At 35.4% G+C, this 13997-nt stretch overlaps 1 protein-coding gene across 1 annotated transcript in view; it reads right to left on the reverse strand.

The window, feature by feature from the left end:
• The window catches only part of COL11A1 (collagen type XI alpha 1 chain), a 196795-nt gene that overhangs the window by 64559 nt on the left and 118239 nt on the right, over positions 1-13997 (reverse strand). The window contains exons 36-40 of the mRNA XM_081817102.1: positions 12783-12836; positions 8160-8213; positions 5066-5173; positions 4580-4669; positions 4269-4322 (exon numbers count right to left, since the gene is read on the reverse strand). Coding sequence (XP_081673228.1) covers positions 4269-4322; positions 4580-4669; positions 5066-5173; positions 8160-8213; positions 12783-12836 — 360 coding nt within the window. The remainder of the gene's footprint in view (positions 1-4268; positions 4323-4579; positions 4670-5065; positions 5174-8159; positions 8214-12782; positions 12837-13997) is intronic.

Here is a 13997-nt window from a genome sequence, read left to right on the forward strand (position 1 = left end):
ATGGGTTAGCCTGGTGATGGGTATTGAGGAGGGCACGTTCTGCATGGAGCACTGGGGGTGTTATGTACAAACAATGAATCATGGAACACTACATCTAAAACTAATGATGTATGGGGATTAACATAACAATAAAAAATTTAAAAAAAAAAGAAAAAAAATGGAATGATAATCTCTATTGGGTCAGGCAGCCAAGAATCAAATCAAATAAAGATTATAAAGTTCCTAGCATTAAGAGTTGAAAGAATAAACACTTCTAACATTACTTCATCTCCCTTTTCTATTTCCTTTACCTTTCACATTCTTTATTCACATTCTTTCTGCAGAGAATCCATCACTTACATATTTTTGCTTTAATATGAATAACCAAAACCTTCATCCCTCTCTGTTCTTAAGAATTTCAGTCCTGCACTTACCATGACTTGGTCAATATCTCAAAGGCAAAGTTAATATAGATGGATATAAACTCAGACCCATCTACTATAGAATCAAGAAGTTTTACAGGGTATTTTTGTATACCTTTATCCCTTATGACTTAGAATTTCATTGTCTCTCACCAAGTGACCAGATATATGCCTCTGATATTTTGACGTCACTCTTTGATCAACACTGCAAAATAGAGCTTATCTTTCTGGCCAAAGAAGTCACCACTCCTTGTGTTTACTATCAATTGCAAGGTAACACCATACAAAGTCTTGAAGCTCAAAAGATAAAAATTAACATGAACAAATTTTCTGAGTAAGTTATGGTTTACATCTAGAAAATCAACAGTTTTTCTTTTAATCTTTTCATTTGGAATAAAACTTTTTCCAATCAAATTTCACATGTACACAATTGCTTTAGATGGAGTAAACCAAGGTTTGTTTAAAACTTGTTACCAGGGGTGCCTGAGTGGCTCAGTCAGTTAAGCATCTGACTCTTGATTTTGGATCAGGTCATGATCTCAGGGTTGTGAGACAGAGCCCCGTGGGGGGCTCCACATTGGATGTGGAGCCTGCTTAAGATTCTTTCTCTCTCCCTTACCCTCTACCCCCCTAAAAAAAAAGATAAAAAACTTGATACAAAGTATAAGTCATCACCATATACCTCTTTACTATAATTTATAGCAATTAAAGCAATAGCACAAGGAACTAACACATATGAATGATGTCTTTGTTTCTTTTGCATCAGCTTTGAGGAGATTCAATTGGTTGATGCATACAGAATTGGATATGTGAATTTATTATAAGAAAGGGTGTTAGTTCAAAATAAATGAACTCACAAACCTCTGTGGAATTCAAAAGCCTCTGTGGAGCATTTCTATTAGCAAAGTAGGAAAGCCTTTTAAAATCTCTTGTGACTGCTGAGAGGTTTTGGGTTTCCATGTGAGAGTGTTTTGTCTTTGTTGTTGTTGGTCCTGACCAGGTAAAATTGCTCCAGGCATGGAAGGCGTCACTAAACTGTCATTCTCACAAGGACACAAGCTTGAGGTCATCACTCAGCTTTCATCTTTCCTCACTGCCCACATCCAATCTTAGTAATAAATCCTCCTATCCTGCCTTCCTCGTGTTTGTTACATCTGCACTGTTCTTTGACTTCCTACTGGCCTTATCACTGGCTCACTCATATCATGACATGGATCACTGAGCTTTTATGCTCATCGAGTCTCTCCCATTTCTGTTATATATTACACACTAATAATGACATTTTCCCTAAAATTAATTTTTACTCCCAAAGACTGTATTTCATTTTTTTTCTCCACTTGCTCCCAAAACTTCAAATCTTCAAATTACTTCAACTTACCATTTTAGAACTTCAATAATCACATGCCATTCATATATCTGCTTTAGCTTTAAATTATGCAAATACATAGCAGAGTGCCTGGATTCTAGCGAGAATTTATCAAATTTTAGTCCTTTTCCCAATGTACTCCACTTTGGTAAAATCAGATATTCTCTAATACCTTATTTTTTTTCTTGCTCTTAAATCATCTTGAAATCTTCTGCCCTCTGTGAAGCCACCTCCTGCAAGGCTTTTTTTCCGCTTTCTCTTCTTTTCCTCCCGCCCTTGCAGAATTCATATTTATGGTTTGTATGCCATTAGGCATTTAATCATTGACTGTCTAATAGTGTTGCTTAGTGTTTGGTGTGTTTCTTTTTGAAATGGTTTATCTTAAAGTCACTTAAAGGGATATATTCCATGGAACTTAATTGTGTATGGGGAGGTAAATAGCAATTGCCAAATAAATCGTGTTGAAGCCAACTAAATAAATATTAGATTTTCATATCATACGTAAAATGCAATTCCACATTTGGCCAGATAATGGTTGATTACCATTCTGTTAAAGTATATCTCCTGTATATACTATGCACCCTACAAATACACAGATATTAACTATTCCAAACACCTGGGATAGCATTGTTTGATTGGGCCCTAAAGAATAACTTCAATGTAATCCTTATAGTCATGACTCAGGTTTCACAGATATAATAATTGGATCTTAAAATATATATACATATTCCTAAAATAAAATCACTTTAGATCCTGAAGATCTGATTAAATGAATTGCATTGTGCTGAATAATTTGAAGATTCTATGCTCAAATAAAAACTTCTGTTGTATTCAGCTGTTGTTTCTGCTAGTGCTACCAGCACTAACTTACGAGGATATTATTAAATGTTCTACATAATTTTATGCATATAGAAGGTCAAATATATTACTGAAATGCTTATTTTTCCTTTTAAAAAATCTTTACCGTGTGTCCATACCTACCTTCATCATTGTAACATGACATTTATGTGATCTGCAGATTAAATATGTTAATCAATCTGCCAAAGGTTATAATGCCATGTTCTCAGTATTAGTTATGCTATATACACCTAACTCCAATATCAGGCTTTCTGATAATTCAAATAGGTAGATTTGGAAGGATTACTGTGTGTCAGCACTGCACCTTGATGTACTAAAATAACACAAAAACTCACAGTCTACTGAGAGAGACAACCAATTATATTCCAGTGTAATTTCTAAAATACAAACCATAACAAAGAGCACTAAAGGTGAAAAAATTTCACCAATAAATGCAATGGAGGCAAACTGTCCAGAGATGACTTTATAGAGATTTAACATTACAGCCTCATCTTTTTGGGTGAGTAGAATTTTTGTCAAGTAGAGAAAGGGAAAATGGGGTTTCCTGGAAAAGGGGAAAAGTAAATCGTATTCTCTCTGCAAAGTATAGAAGATCGTGGCAGTTTGAGAAGCAAGAAGTTCAGTGCATGAAATTGGGTAGAACTAGAGGGAGTCAACAAGGCAAATAAAACAGGCTATGGTGAATGGGACCAAGCTGTGAAGATGACTCATTGGTCATTATAAGGAGTGTGGTTCTGAAGGCAGCGTGGGACCACGAGCTGCAGAAAAGTAGAGGGAGGGCATAGTTAGAGATGTACACCTGTAATTCTCAAACCAGTGGGCAAAACTGAAGAGGCTAAGTAAATGGAGTCAGGGACATGAGTTAAGACACTACTGAGCAAGGAGAGACAGGAGAGTCTGAACAAAGGTGAGAGCAGTGGTGATCAAGAAAGAGGGACAAATTAAAGAAACATTTTGGGGGGACTAATATGATGTCAACATTTTGTATAAGGAAGTTGAAAGAGGATTTAAAGCCACTTTCAGGTTTTCGGCTTGGTGAAATAAGATGGAGAATAAGATGAGGCCACTAAAGTTGGCAGTTTGGCTGTTATTGGTAACCTTTCGGAGTACAGGTGAGAACAAAGGTAAGCTCGTGGGCACAAATGAAGGCTGTAGTCAACTGCTTTCAGAGGGACTGATCTGTATCTCAAAAAAGGAAAAGGTAAAGTAAAAATCTGATATTTGCTCATTTGCCCATTATTTCATAAGGTTACATTAACTAAATAAAGCAATCTGGATATAACACATACATGAATGCTTTTCCAGCTTAGGAGAGTTTTGTAAAAGCATTGACAAAATTCAAATCTCATCAAGTACTCACAATAAGACAAATTATGATTTATTTCCGTGGGTATCTAAGAAGCAAGCTAGCTCCTTTTACCTCCTGACAGCAGCGGTGGAGTAAATATTTCCAGTCGTCTAAACTTCTCTGTTTCTGCACTCATTAGTGCATGCAATTAGTAGAAACCAGACATTGACTGATTTGATTGACGTGTGTTTATTTTCTCTCCTACACACCGTGGGATCACAGCATGAGAGTAATGAAAGAAGAGCTATAATTTGCAACCATGGGTAGCATGGCTATTTATTATAATCATACTTACAACTGGACCCGGTGGGCCCTGGGGACCTTCCCCTCCTTTCAGTCCAGGTGCACCCTGGGAAATGAGAATAAAAACAATGAAAATGAATCAGTGTGACTTGAATATAAATAGGAGATGTATGATTGATAAAACGAAGAAGGTAAGAAGTGTTTTAGACACAAATATACATTTCTATATATATTATGATAATCAATGCTTATGCTTATGCATCTCCCCTTAATTACTTATGAGTCTCTATTTAGTTAACTCCTAAGAAAAATGCTTCTGATAAGCAATCTCATTTACATGCTTTATCTATATGCTGATTATACCTGAGCTCCAGGAAGACCTCTTTCACCTGGGAAACCACGTAGTCCTGCTGGCCCGTCCTTCCCTGAGATACCTTGAGGACCTGGGTCACCCTAAAGAACATAATACACATCAATCATAGAGAGTAATTTCTACATGTTTCTATACGCAAAGCTGTTATTGTCTCTAACCTGTAAGTAAAACCTAAATGTCATTCAATAATGAGAATATTGTGTGGAATTCCATATACATTAAAATGAACTGACCACTACCTATATTTAAAAACTGCGTATAAATGGATGGCTTTATGGTCAATGGAGCTAACTGGTCTTATGTTATCATTCAGTCACACCTTGAAGAACAATAAGCTGAATATTTTACCGGTCTATCTTTCTGATCCATTTAAATACTGTGCTAACATGTAGAGACTCTATGGACAAATGACGAGAAGCTACAGTGAAAAGTAAATGGATGCTTTCAGCCAAGAAGTTTCCTCAAGCGTGTCATACCTTTGCACCTTCTTTTCCTGCAGCACCGGGAAGACCTTGCTCACCAGGAGGTCCCGGAGGGCCAGGATGTCCTCGTTCACCTATGGGACCAGTCTCGCCAGTTGGTCCCTAAAATGGATCAGCAAAACCTCATTAGATTGCTCTTTTACTTTTGGTAAGGATAATATAAATCCCAAAGAAGTAGTACTCCCTTTCACAGAAGGTTATCATTCTCATTTATTTCTATGCTGTCCTACAAAACAGAAAAGCAGCATATCTGGAGGAGTCTGAAAAGAATAAGTGTCATCCTTGGTTAAGACCTGACTTAGGTAAATTCAAAGAGCTATTTTCTTTGTTCAATGCCAGAAGTGCTTCAGAGTGAGGCCAAAGTATTGTTAAAAACTGCGGTTTTTAACTAGTTTCATCCCAGTCCCTCTTTTTATATAAGATGTCAAATGCGGTTAGGAGTAAAAGAGGCATTGGTACCACACTGGTAGCTACTCAATGAATCACTGCTTGATAATAAGCCTCGGTCCCCTGGAACCCAAACAACCAAAGCAGATCTCCTTGGAATTTCCAAGACTGGAGACCTCTCTGTAGTTAGAACCTATATGCATTTGACGAAGTCTAGGGAATGTAGCAGGGAGATCCCGCAGGCCTGGAGTTTGGGCTGGCAGTTCCTCCCGGCCAAAGACTGTAACAAATAGCCCGCTGCCTTAAATTGCTACAAATGCCAAAGTGAAAAATGTCGGGTCATTTATGTGTCCCCTGAGTGGTGCTGTTCTGAGGTGCTAAAGTTTAATGAGCTTTCAAGTGTAAATAGAGAATGGTGGCCAGTTGCTCTCTATCTGCACTTAGAATAAAGCAAAATGAAGGATTTAAGTTAAAGACATATAAAGGGAAAGCTTCCAGATGCTAAAGTTGTTAAACAGTGGAATGTGTTGTTGAAGTTGCTTATGCATCATCATTCCCTGTTATTTCTCTAAAAATGCAACAGATTCTTAGCCTCTGGTCTTGCATTAAGAACGTAGCTGCCTCATATTTCAGTGTAAATTTCTAGGTTTAAATTCTTTTAATTATATGTTGCTGAAAGTCCCCAATTAAGCTACAAACATTCCCCCAAAAAGGAATTTTTCTTGAATGTCTGATCACTGGAATTCCAGTAGTAAGCAAGGTAAAATTGATCTAATTTAATGGCTCTATCACCATTGAGACAAAAATGAGTGAGGATTCACATGACTACAAAAAAAGGAGTGAATATCAAATATCACAATCAATACTGTTCCTATTAAATCTATTTTCCTATTAAACTTCTTTTGTCCGAACATGAAAATTAGGTTACTGAAATCAGGAATTGGATTTTCTCTCTTAAAAGAACCAATAAAGAAAACTAACTCAATGGAAACGCATCCTCAGTAAAACACCTGATACTTTAACAACAACAATCAGAAGCCAGATGTCTACATTAGGCAGAGAAGAATTTTCAAAAGGGGTAAAGTCCTCAAATATTCAGTTAAGTCCCTTGAATAACATTCTAGTTGGACTTTAATGCCATTTCTATTCATGGATATTGAATGTAATAGGAATCATTCTTTAAGTTATATTTTTTCACAGAAAATTGCCATGAAGTTGCTTGAGATGAAAAAAATAAGGGTAGCTAATTCTTGAGGGAGTATTTTTTTAATCAAAACAGGTAAGCCGTTAGGAATTTTTCAGCATGGAGGCACCTGGGTGGCTGAGTCGGTTAAGCAACCAACTCTAGATTTTGGCTCACGTCCTGATTTCAGGGTCATGAGATCTAGCCCCGCATGGGGCTCCATGCTCAGCGCAGAGTCTGCTTGAGATTCTCTCTCTCCCTCTCCCTCTCCCTATGCCACTACCCTCACTCGCATGCACATTCTCTCTCTAAATAAATACATAAAATCTTAAAAAAAAAGAGTTCTTCAGCACACACACACAAAAAATATGCCCCAAAAAATCATGCATACTACATTTTTCTTTTATAAAAGAGTAAACAGCATTTCCCTTGGTTCAGGATTCATCTCTGGAATTAAATGATTAACCACTCCAAGAATTCATTTTTGCCTTTGTCACACATATTCCTCGAAAGAAGATGCAGCTTTTTGTTTCTCTGCTTATATGTGTGTTTAGATGTGCAGGTTTGTGTGTTTGTGTTTGTGGGTGTATTTGAGTTACAAAGTCTTAAGAACCAATTATAGTCTGAGAAAAAATTATTTAAAGCAATTAAATAATTAAAACACTTATTCAACTGCTCCTGCTCTTTTGCTATGATTTGTTATTAGCAGGGGTAAAATTCCAGCTGAGTAAACTAAATTTGTTCTTTCCATTCAATGCCACTTTTCCAGAATAAATATTTTCTATTCTCACAAATTATTCTATAATTCAGTATACTGCATCCATTTTTGAGACTCTTTCTGCCACCTATGTTGAAAAAGCTATCTGTCATTGTCATTATTTAGACATATTCAAAGGTTACAAACTAATATTTTAATTGATGGAAATCATTTTTATAAAGACAAAAATCTCCATCTAAAACTAATGATGTAATGTATGGGGATTAACATAAGAATAAAAAAAAAAGAAAAAAAAAAAGAAAAAATCTTAAGAAACATGCAATATACTATAAATATTACAATTTAAGGAAAAAAATCTGTGTTCAAAGCTTTATATTCTATTTCTAACATATTATACATCTAAATCTAATTTATACTCAGAAATCTGAAGTTATTTTGTAATTTGAAATTCGAGGAAAAGAGGATGGCCAACTTTTCTAATAAAGAATTTTGGTGGTTTTTGCAGATAGTACTGTGGTCAGGCTTTCACGTTAACTTCACTGTGAATTTTCTGACTTGATTTTCATTATTTGTTTTATTCTCATTTATTTATGCAGCCAACTGAAAAATCTCTTCAGCTAAGTAATAGTTTGCTGCAGTTTATTTGAGTTAGGCCAGTTGCATTTATTTAAATGTGATGTAAAATCTACAATACATCACTTTGAATCATAATAAAATGGGCAGATTTTATACAGCATAGAAAAGATGAAAATATAAACAGGAAAATAAATTTATTAGAGAAATAAAGTAAAAGGACATACCTGTGGTCCAACGACACCCCCTGGCCCAGGGGGGCCAGTCTTGCCTTGAAATCCCTAAGGAAAGAAAGCATAATCTGTTAAAGCTATTCATGACAAAAGCATAAATTAAAATTTGGTAATATAACTCACATTAAAACAAAGTCACTTTTTGGCTAAAAATACTTATTTTTAAAATTTATTTTATTGTTTTTCTTTATTTATTTTGGGGGGTGAGCAGAGGAAGAGGGAGAGAGAGAGAGAAGCCCAAGCATGAGCTGAGCATGGAGCCAGACATAGGGCCCAATCTCACAACCCTGAGATCAGGACCTGAGCCAAAATCAAGTCAGATGCTTAACTGACTGAGCCACCCAGGCACCCCTAAAAATACTTATTTTTAAATGCTTAAATATGAGTTATTGTATTCCAGTTTTCTTTAAAATTCTAAATTTACCATCCTCACTATTTCACATTATAGTCCAATGATTACTTTCAATAAACTTAAAAAAGAAAAGATAATGGGATGAAGATGGAGGGAAAACGTATTCTGAAGCCCTATTCTACCTGGTCAAACAATAGCGAGAATTTTAACATAGCAATGTTTATGGATAAAATAAATGATGATTTAGACATTCTTGAAACAGTCCACTGGTTCTATATACAGAGATAAATCTATGGGCTGTGATATTAATGCATTTTCCTTTCCTGCATTCCAACATAAAACAAGAACAGAATCAAAACAAAATAAAAACAAAAATAAAACAGGATGTAGAGTACATTTATAAAAAGAACACTGGGCATGATTAGTAATCATTTCAGCATTTTATCAGTATTCTTTCTTAAAATCCCCCAAAATACAGTTACAAATGTACCTTGTAAATAATGCAGCCATTAAGATAAAATCTGGGAGATGTAAGCAGCAGGTAGTCACTAGACAAAGCTTTGAGCGTATATTTTGGTGTCTATATTTCTCTAGACTCGTGGGTTATTCATTCCATATGACTGTTTTATGATTGGCAAATTTCTTTCTCATGTAAGTTAACTTACATTTAACAGTTGGAGAAGTAGCTTCAAAATACGGGGAGAAAAACCTTCAGAACTGAATTAAAGCAAATAGCGTTTGCAAAAGTATTCACGGCAACATGAGACTGGAAATAATAAGATTGAAAAGCAAAGGGCAGACACTGTAGTCCTGTGTTTGTATCGCAACCTTCCAGATAACTGATGAAATTATTTATAATAACAAAATTTTATAAGTAGAAAAAAAGGAAAAGAACCTGTAATTGTAATAACTTTAATTGACATTTCAAGGAAAGAAAACAGATTCCTTTTATTTTTTATTTTTTAATTTTTTTATATTTTTTTAATTTTATTATGTTATGTTAATCGCCATACATTACATCCTTAGTCCCTGATGTAGTGTTCCATGATTCACTGCCTGCGCACAACACACAGTGCTCCATGCAGTACGTGCCCTCCTTAATACCCATCACCAGGCTAACCCATCCCCCCAACTCCCTCCCCTCTAGAACCCTCAGTTTGTTTCTCAGAGTCCATCGTCTCTCATGGTTCGTCTCCCCCTCCTATTTCCCCCCTTCATTGATTCCTTCTATTTTTTAAAATCCATTAATTCTTAAGATCAGCAGGGTTTGTCTTGAGATACCACTTTTAATAGCAAAACATTGGGGCTCCTGGGTTGGCTCAGTCAGCTAAGCATCTGCCTTCGGCTCAGGTCATGATTCGGGGTCTTGGGATCGAGTCCCGCATTGGGCTCCCTGCTCGGGCAGAAGCCTGCTTCTCCCTCTCCCTCTACCTGACACTCCCCCTGCTTGTTCTCTCTTTCTGTCAAATAAATAAAATACATACATACAAACATACATAAATAAAATCTTTAAAAAAATCTTAAAAAAATACCAAAACAAATTAATACAAGGGAAATATATCATAGAATATGTTTTACATTCTAGCCATGCTGATTTTCTAACCTTTCTCTGCATAGCCATACTCCACACAGTTTCAAAGTCTATTCCCTTTGTCTGGATTACCCTTTTCCCAATTTCTGATCACTAAGTTTGACATGAAGATATAAATGCAATACTGAACTTGAAAAAAAAATTTAAAGTCTTACAAGGTTTTTTTTTTTTTTCTCAGTAACTGTGAGAGCAAGAACAACACACAAGAAATGACTGTAATAATAATTAATGAAAATCAACTGATTAAAAATCAATGCTTAATTAGGAAATTCTGTGAAAAATGTGAAAAGAAAAACCTTGGGTGCTATCACATTTGAGTAGGTGACTGATTTGGGAGGAGCTGGAGGACAGCCTGTTTTTATGTCTGCTCCTTTAATACAGTCAGAGTATTTGCAAATATCCAATAAATGTGACACAAATAAACCATGTACCAGAAAATTTTATAGTTCACAGTGGAGTGTGCTTGTTCAATATTGTCATATAATAAGACTATACTTGCCATTTAATTTTAGAATAACAAGTTAAATTATGTTTTTCAAAGTCCCTCAAAACAGAGATCACTTTGCTACGCTGGGTCTGCTCTAAGACCCAATAAAAATGTTAACTCCTACTTTGATAATCTGTTGGAGACTAAGTTAATTTTAGGATGACTGTAGGATTTGGCCGGTGTGTTCCCGAGACAAATTTGGGTTGTTTCAGTATAACAGAAATTATTTCGAATTATTGCCAGTGGCCTTAAAAAGCTTTGAATTGTAAAACATCAGAATGAAACTTCAATTCAAGGCTTTCTCACTGGGGACAAATCTCAAATACAACAAAAGAATTCCTCCGTGAAAATAAGGTGACACACATAGAGCAACATGGCTGCTCTAGATTCTGACTCTTTCTTGTACAAGGCAATCCTTTGAATCCCGGTCAGCACAGAACAAGGTGAGAAAAAAAGGTTCCTGACTCTGGGATGATTCACTCTTGCTCTTAAAAGTGGATTTGAAATCAGGAATACAGTTTTCCAGAAATAATTCTAGACTTTGTCTATGAGAAACTACTAGAGGAGAATATCCATCTTAGAATCACTTAGTTAATATGCTGTTTTAATATGCTTTGTTTAAATTGAAATGTTATATATAATAATATAGTTCCTCTGGTAGAAGTAGAAGGTCTTGATTAAATTGGAGACAAAAGGGATTTTACAGTGCCTATTCTCTAGGTATCCCTTTTCCAAAAGACAGTTTGAAAATATTCCAGAGTTACTCCCACAAAGCTACGCAATGACTTAGTTAAAAATGATTGACTGCAAGATTTGGAGAGTAGGTTTGCAAATCTGAGTATGGATTCTCTGTTAAAGAGTTTATTTTATGCTCCTCATGCAGATATAATTCCCGGGAGGAAACCCAAACAATTTTACTCTTTGGTCTCACTAAATCATATTTGATTCTGCTTTTGAAATCCAAGGCTTTGAAGTTTACAATCTGACTAAAATGAAGAAGTTGTTACCCTAAGCATCGTCGCTTGGTGAGCAAAACAGGAATTGAGCTGCCGCTGATAGATTGTTTATCCTATACGCAAAAAAATCACCCTGTTTTCAGATTTGTTGCTGTGTGTGTGCACTACAGTGCAACTCCAAATATGTCTTCATGCTGGCTGCATGCCCTAAAATGACTTTGAACCACACCGTCAAAGCTAGTCTGTGTTGTGATTTCCTTAAGAAATCTGGATAAAATTAATCAATGGTGAGATCCAAGAATTGAGTCCAAGGAAAGGTGCTAAGCTATGATAACTTCTGATTAGACTAACATCTCCCTGGAAAAGCCAGACACATGGTTTGGTAACAGTGGCAGAATAAGTAAATAAGCCCACCGGGATTTTTAAACCATACTTCAGGTGCCAGTTTCCCCCTTGCCCAAATCATTGTTATTCACATAAATTGTTCAGACAATTTATTTAATGTTATAGTCCTCAAAATTTTAAAATAAAATTCAGTTACATTTTTCATTTACATTTTCCTACTTGAGGCGAGAGGATGCATTTGACATTGTTTCAACCCAGTTATAGACTTATGGTTCTAACATCAGAAAATATTTCATCCCTTTGTTCTGGATAGAAGAATGTATCCAATGCATGGCTTAGTATAATGTGTTTCCTTTAGAGCGTGGACATGTGATAGGGTTGGATGGAATATATCTTTAAACAAATACTTCTGTAAAAGGGTCAATGTTGACAACCTTGTAGAAGTGTCGAAAAGATAATGGGGTCTTCTCCATCATCCGTAAAGCGCCATTCTTGACAATAAGGATGGTCAAATCAAGTAACACCACATATCCTCAAGTATATTCATTTGTGGTGGGATACAAATTTGGGTCTATTTATGTAATTTATATATATATATATATTTTTTAATATATATGAGTATGGATTCTCCGTTAAAGAGTTTATTTTATGCTCCTCATGCAGATGTAATTCCCAGGAGGAAACCCAAACAATTTTACTCTTTGGTCTCACTAAATCATATTTGATATATATATCAAATATATATATTTTAATAAAAGTTCCAGTGAAATTAGTTTCTCCATTGTCTGTAACCGAATAAAGGAGCTATTAATAATAAAGTAACTTTCTGTGAAATGATGAGGTACTAGAGATGGAAAATTTCAATCAAAAGAGTGGGGTCACTTACAGTCTCTCCACGTTGTCCAGGGTGTCCTGGTAGGCCATCCTTCCCAGGTGGACCCTGAAATCACAAATATTAAATACCACATGTCATAAATATTTCTTGAAATTTTTTATACTTTAAATATAATCTGTTGGACAATTTTCTCATAATATTTTCATTAGGTATCATATTTTGATGTCATGTTGATTTTATATACAGTAGTATGTGTATATATCTCTCTAGGATAATTCTATCTGTAATTGTGACCAAGAGAAAATTCTATTACTCCATTATGAACATTTTACATCTAAATGATTTCATTAGCATCTATTTTTTAAAAACCTATTCATACAGATCTGTATTTTTAATTTTACAAGAAGGTTTAGTTCTTCGGTACTTGACAAATGAGTATTTTCCCCCCTTTTTGGTGTTCTGTTCCTAACTCAATTTCCTGTGCAGCAAGATTTGGATAGCAGAAAGATAGTGTCCTCTAGTGGTGGTCTGAGCTTCTAACGGATAAGAACTTATAAACAAGGGCACTTTGTCTCTCAATTGCTTCAAGTAAAGGAAACAAGGTAAGGCACTATGCTCAATTTTCAAAGTCATCAGGGCCAAATTTTCCCAGTCGGTTTTCTTAAATATCCTCTTGGACACATAATGTTTGTTAAGCATTGGACAGCAACTCTGCTATGTTATCACTTTCTCTAGAGGATGCTGTCTGTGTCATGACTGAAGAAATAAATGAAGCAATTAACCTAAGTACTTAAAGTAAACAACTCTGTGCAGTTCCTGTGTTTTAGATACTTAGTAGAAATGGATTGCTTCTTCAGTCTGCATTATGGATTATTCACCCTACTCAGAAACCATTAAGTATTAGGGTCAGATTTTAAAACAGGTTTAAATAGGTATAGGCCGAAATATTCTCACCCTCCAGATAAATGAAGAGAAATGATTATTTTAATAATATTTTTAATGATAACAGATATACCTCTCACACTATGTTAATCATTTAACTAAGTCTATTTATCTTAAAAATACATTATTTACAAAAATCTATTTTCAAATATCAATTATTTTTATACTGAGTTAGAAGAAAAGGCTTTGTTTCAAAAGATTATTTTCACTGACAGCTTTGTTCTTCTGGAGTAAGACTTTTTTGACGTTGGCTCCAACAGCTCAGGAGAAAGGCTTTCTGACAGTGTCCAGTCCCAGCTCTGCTCCCTGATCTCATCTCATCCC

The sequence above is a fragment of the Leptonychotes weddellii genome, chromosome 4 (genome assembly GCF_054177405.1).
Source record: "Leptonychotes weddellii isolate Sample4059 chromosome 4, ASM5417740v2, whole genome shotgun sequence".
Taxonomy (NCBI): Eukaryota; Metazoa; Chordata; class Mammalia; order Carnivora; family Phocidae; genus Leptonychotes; species Leptonychotes weddellii.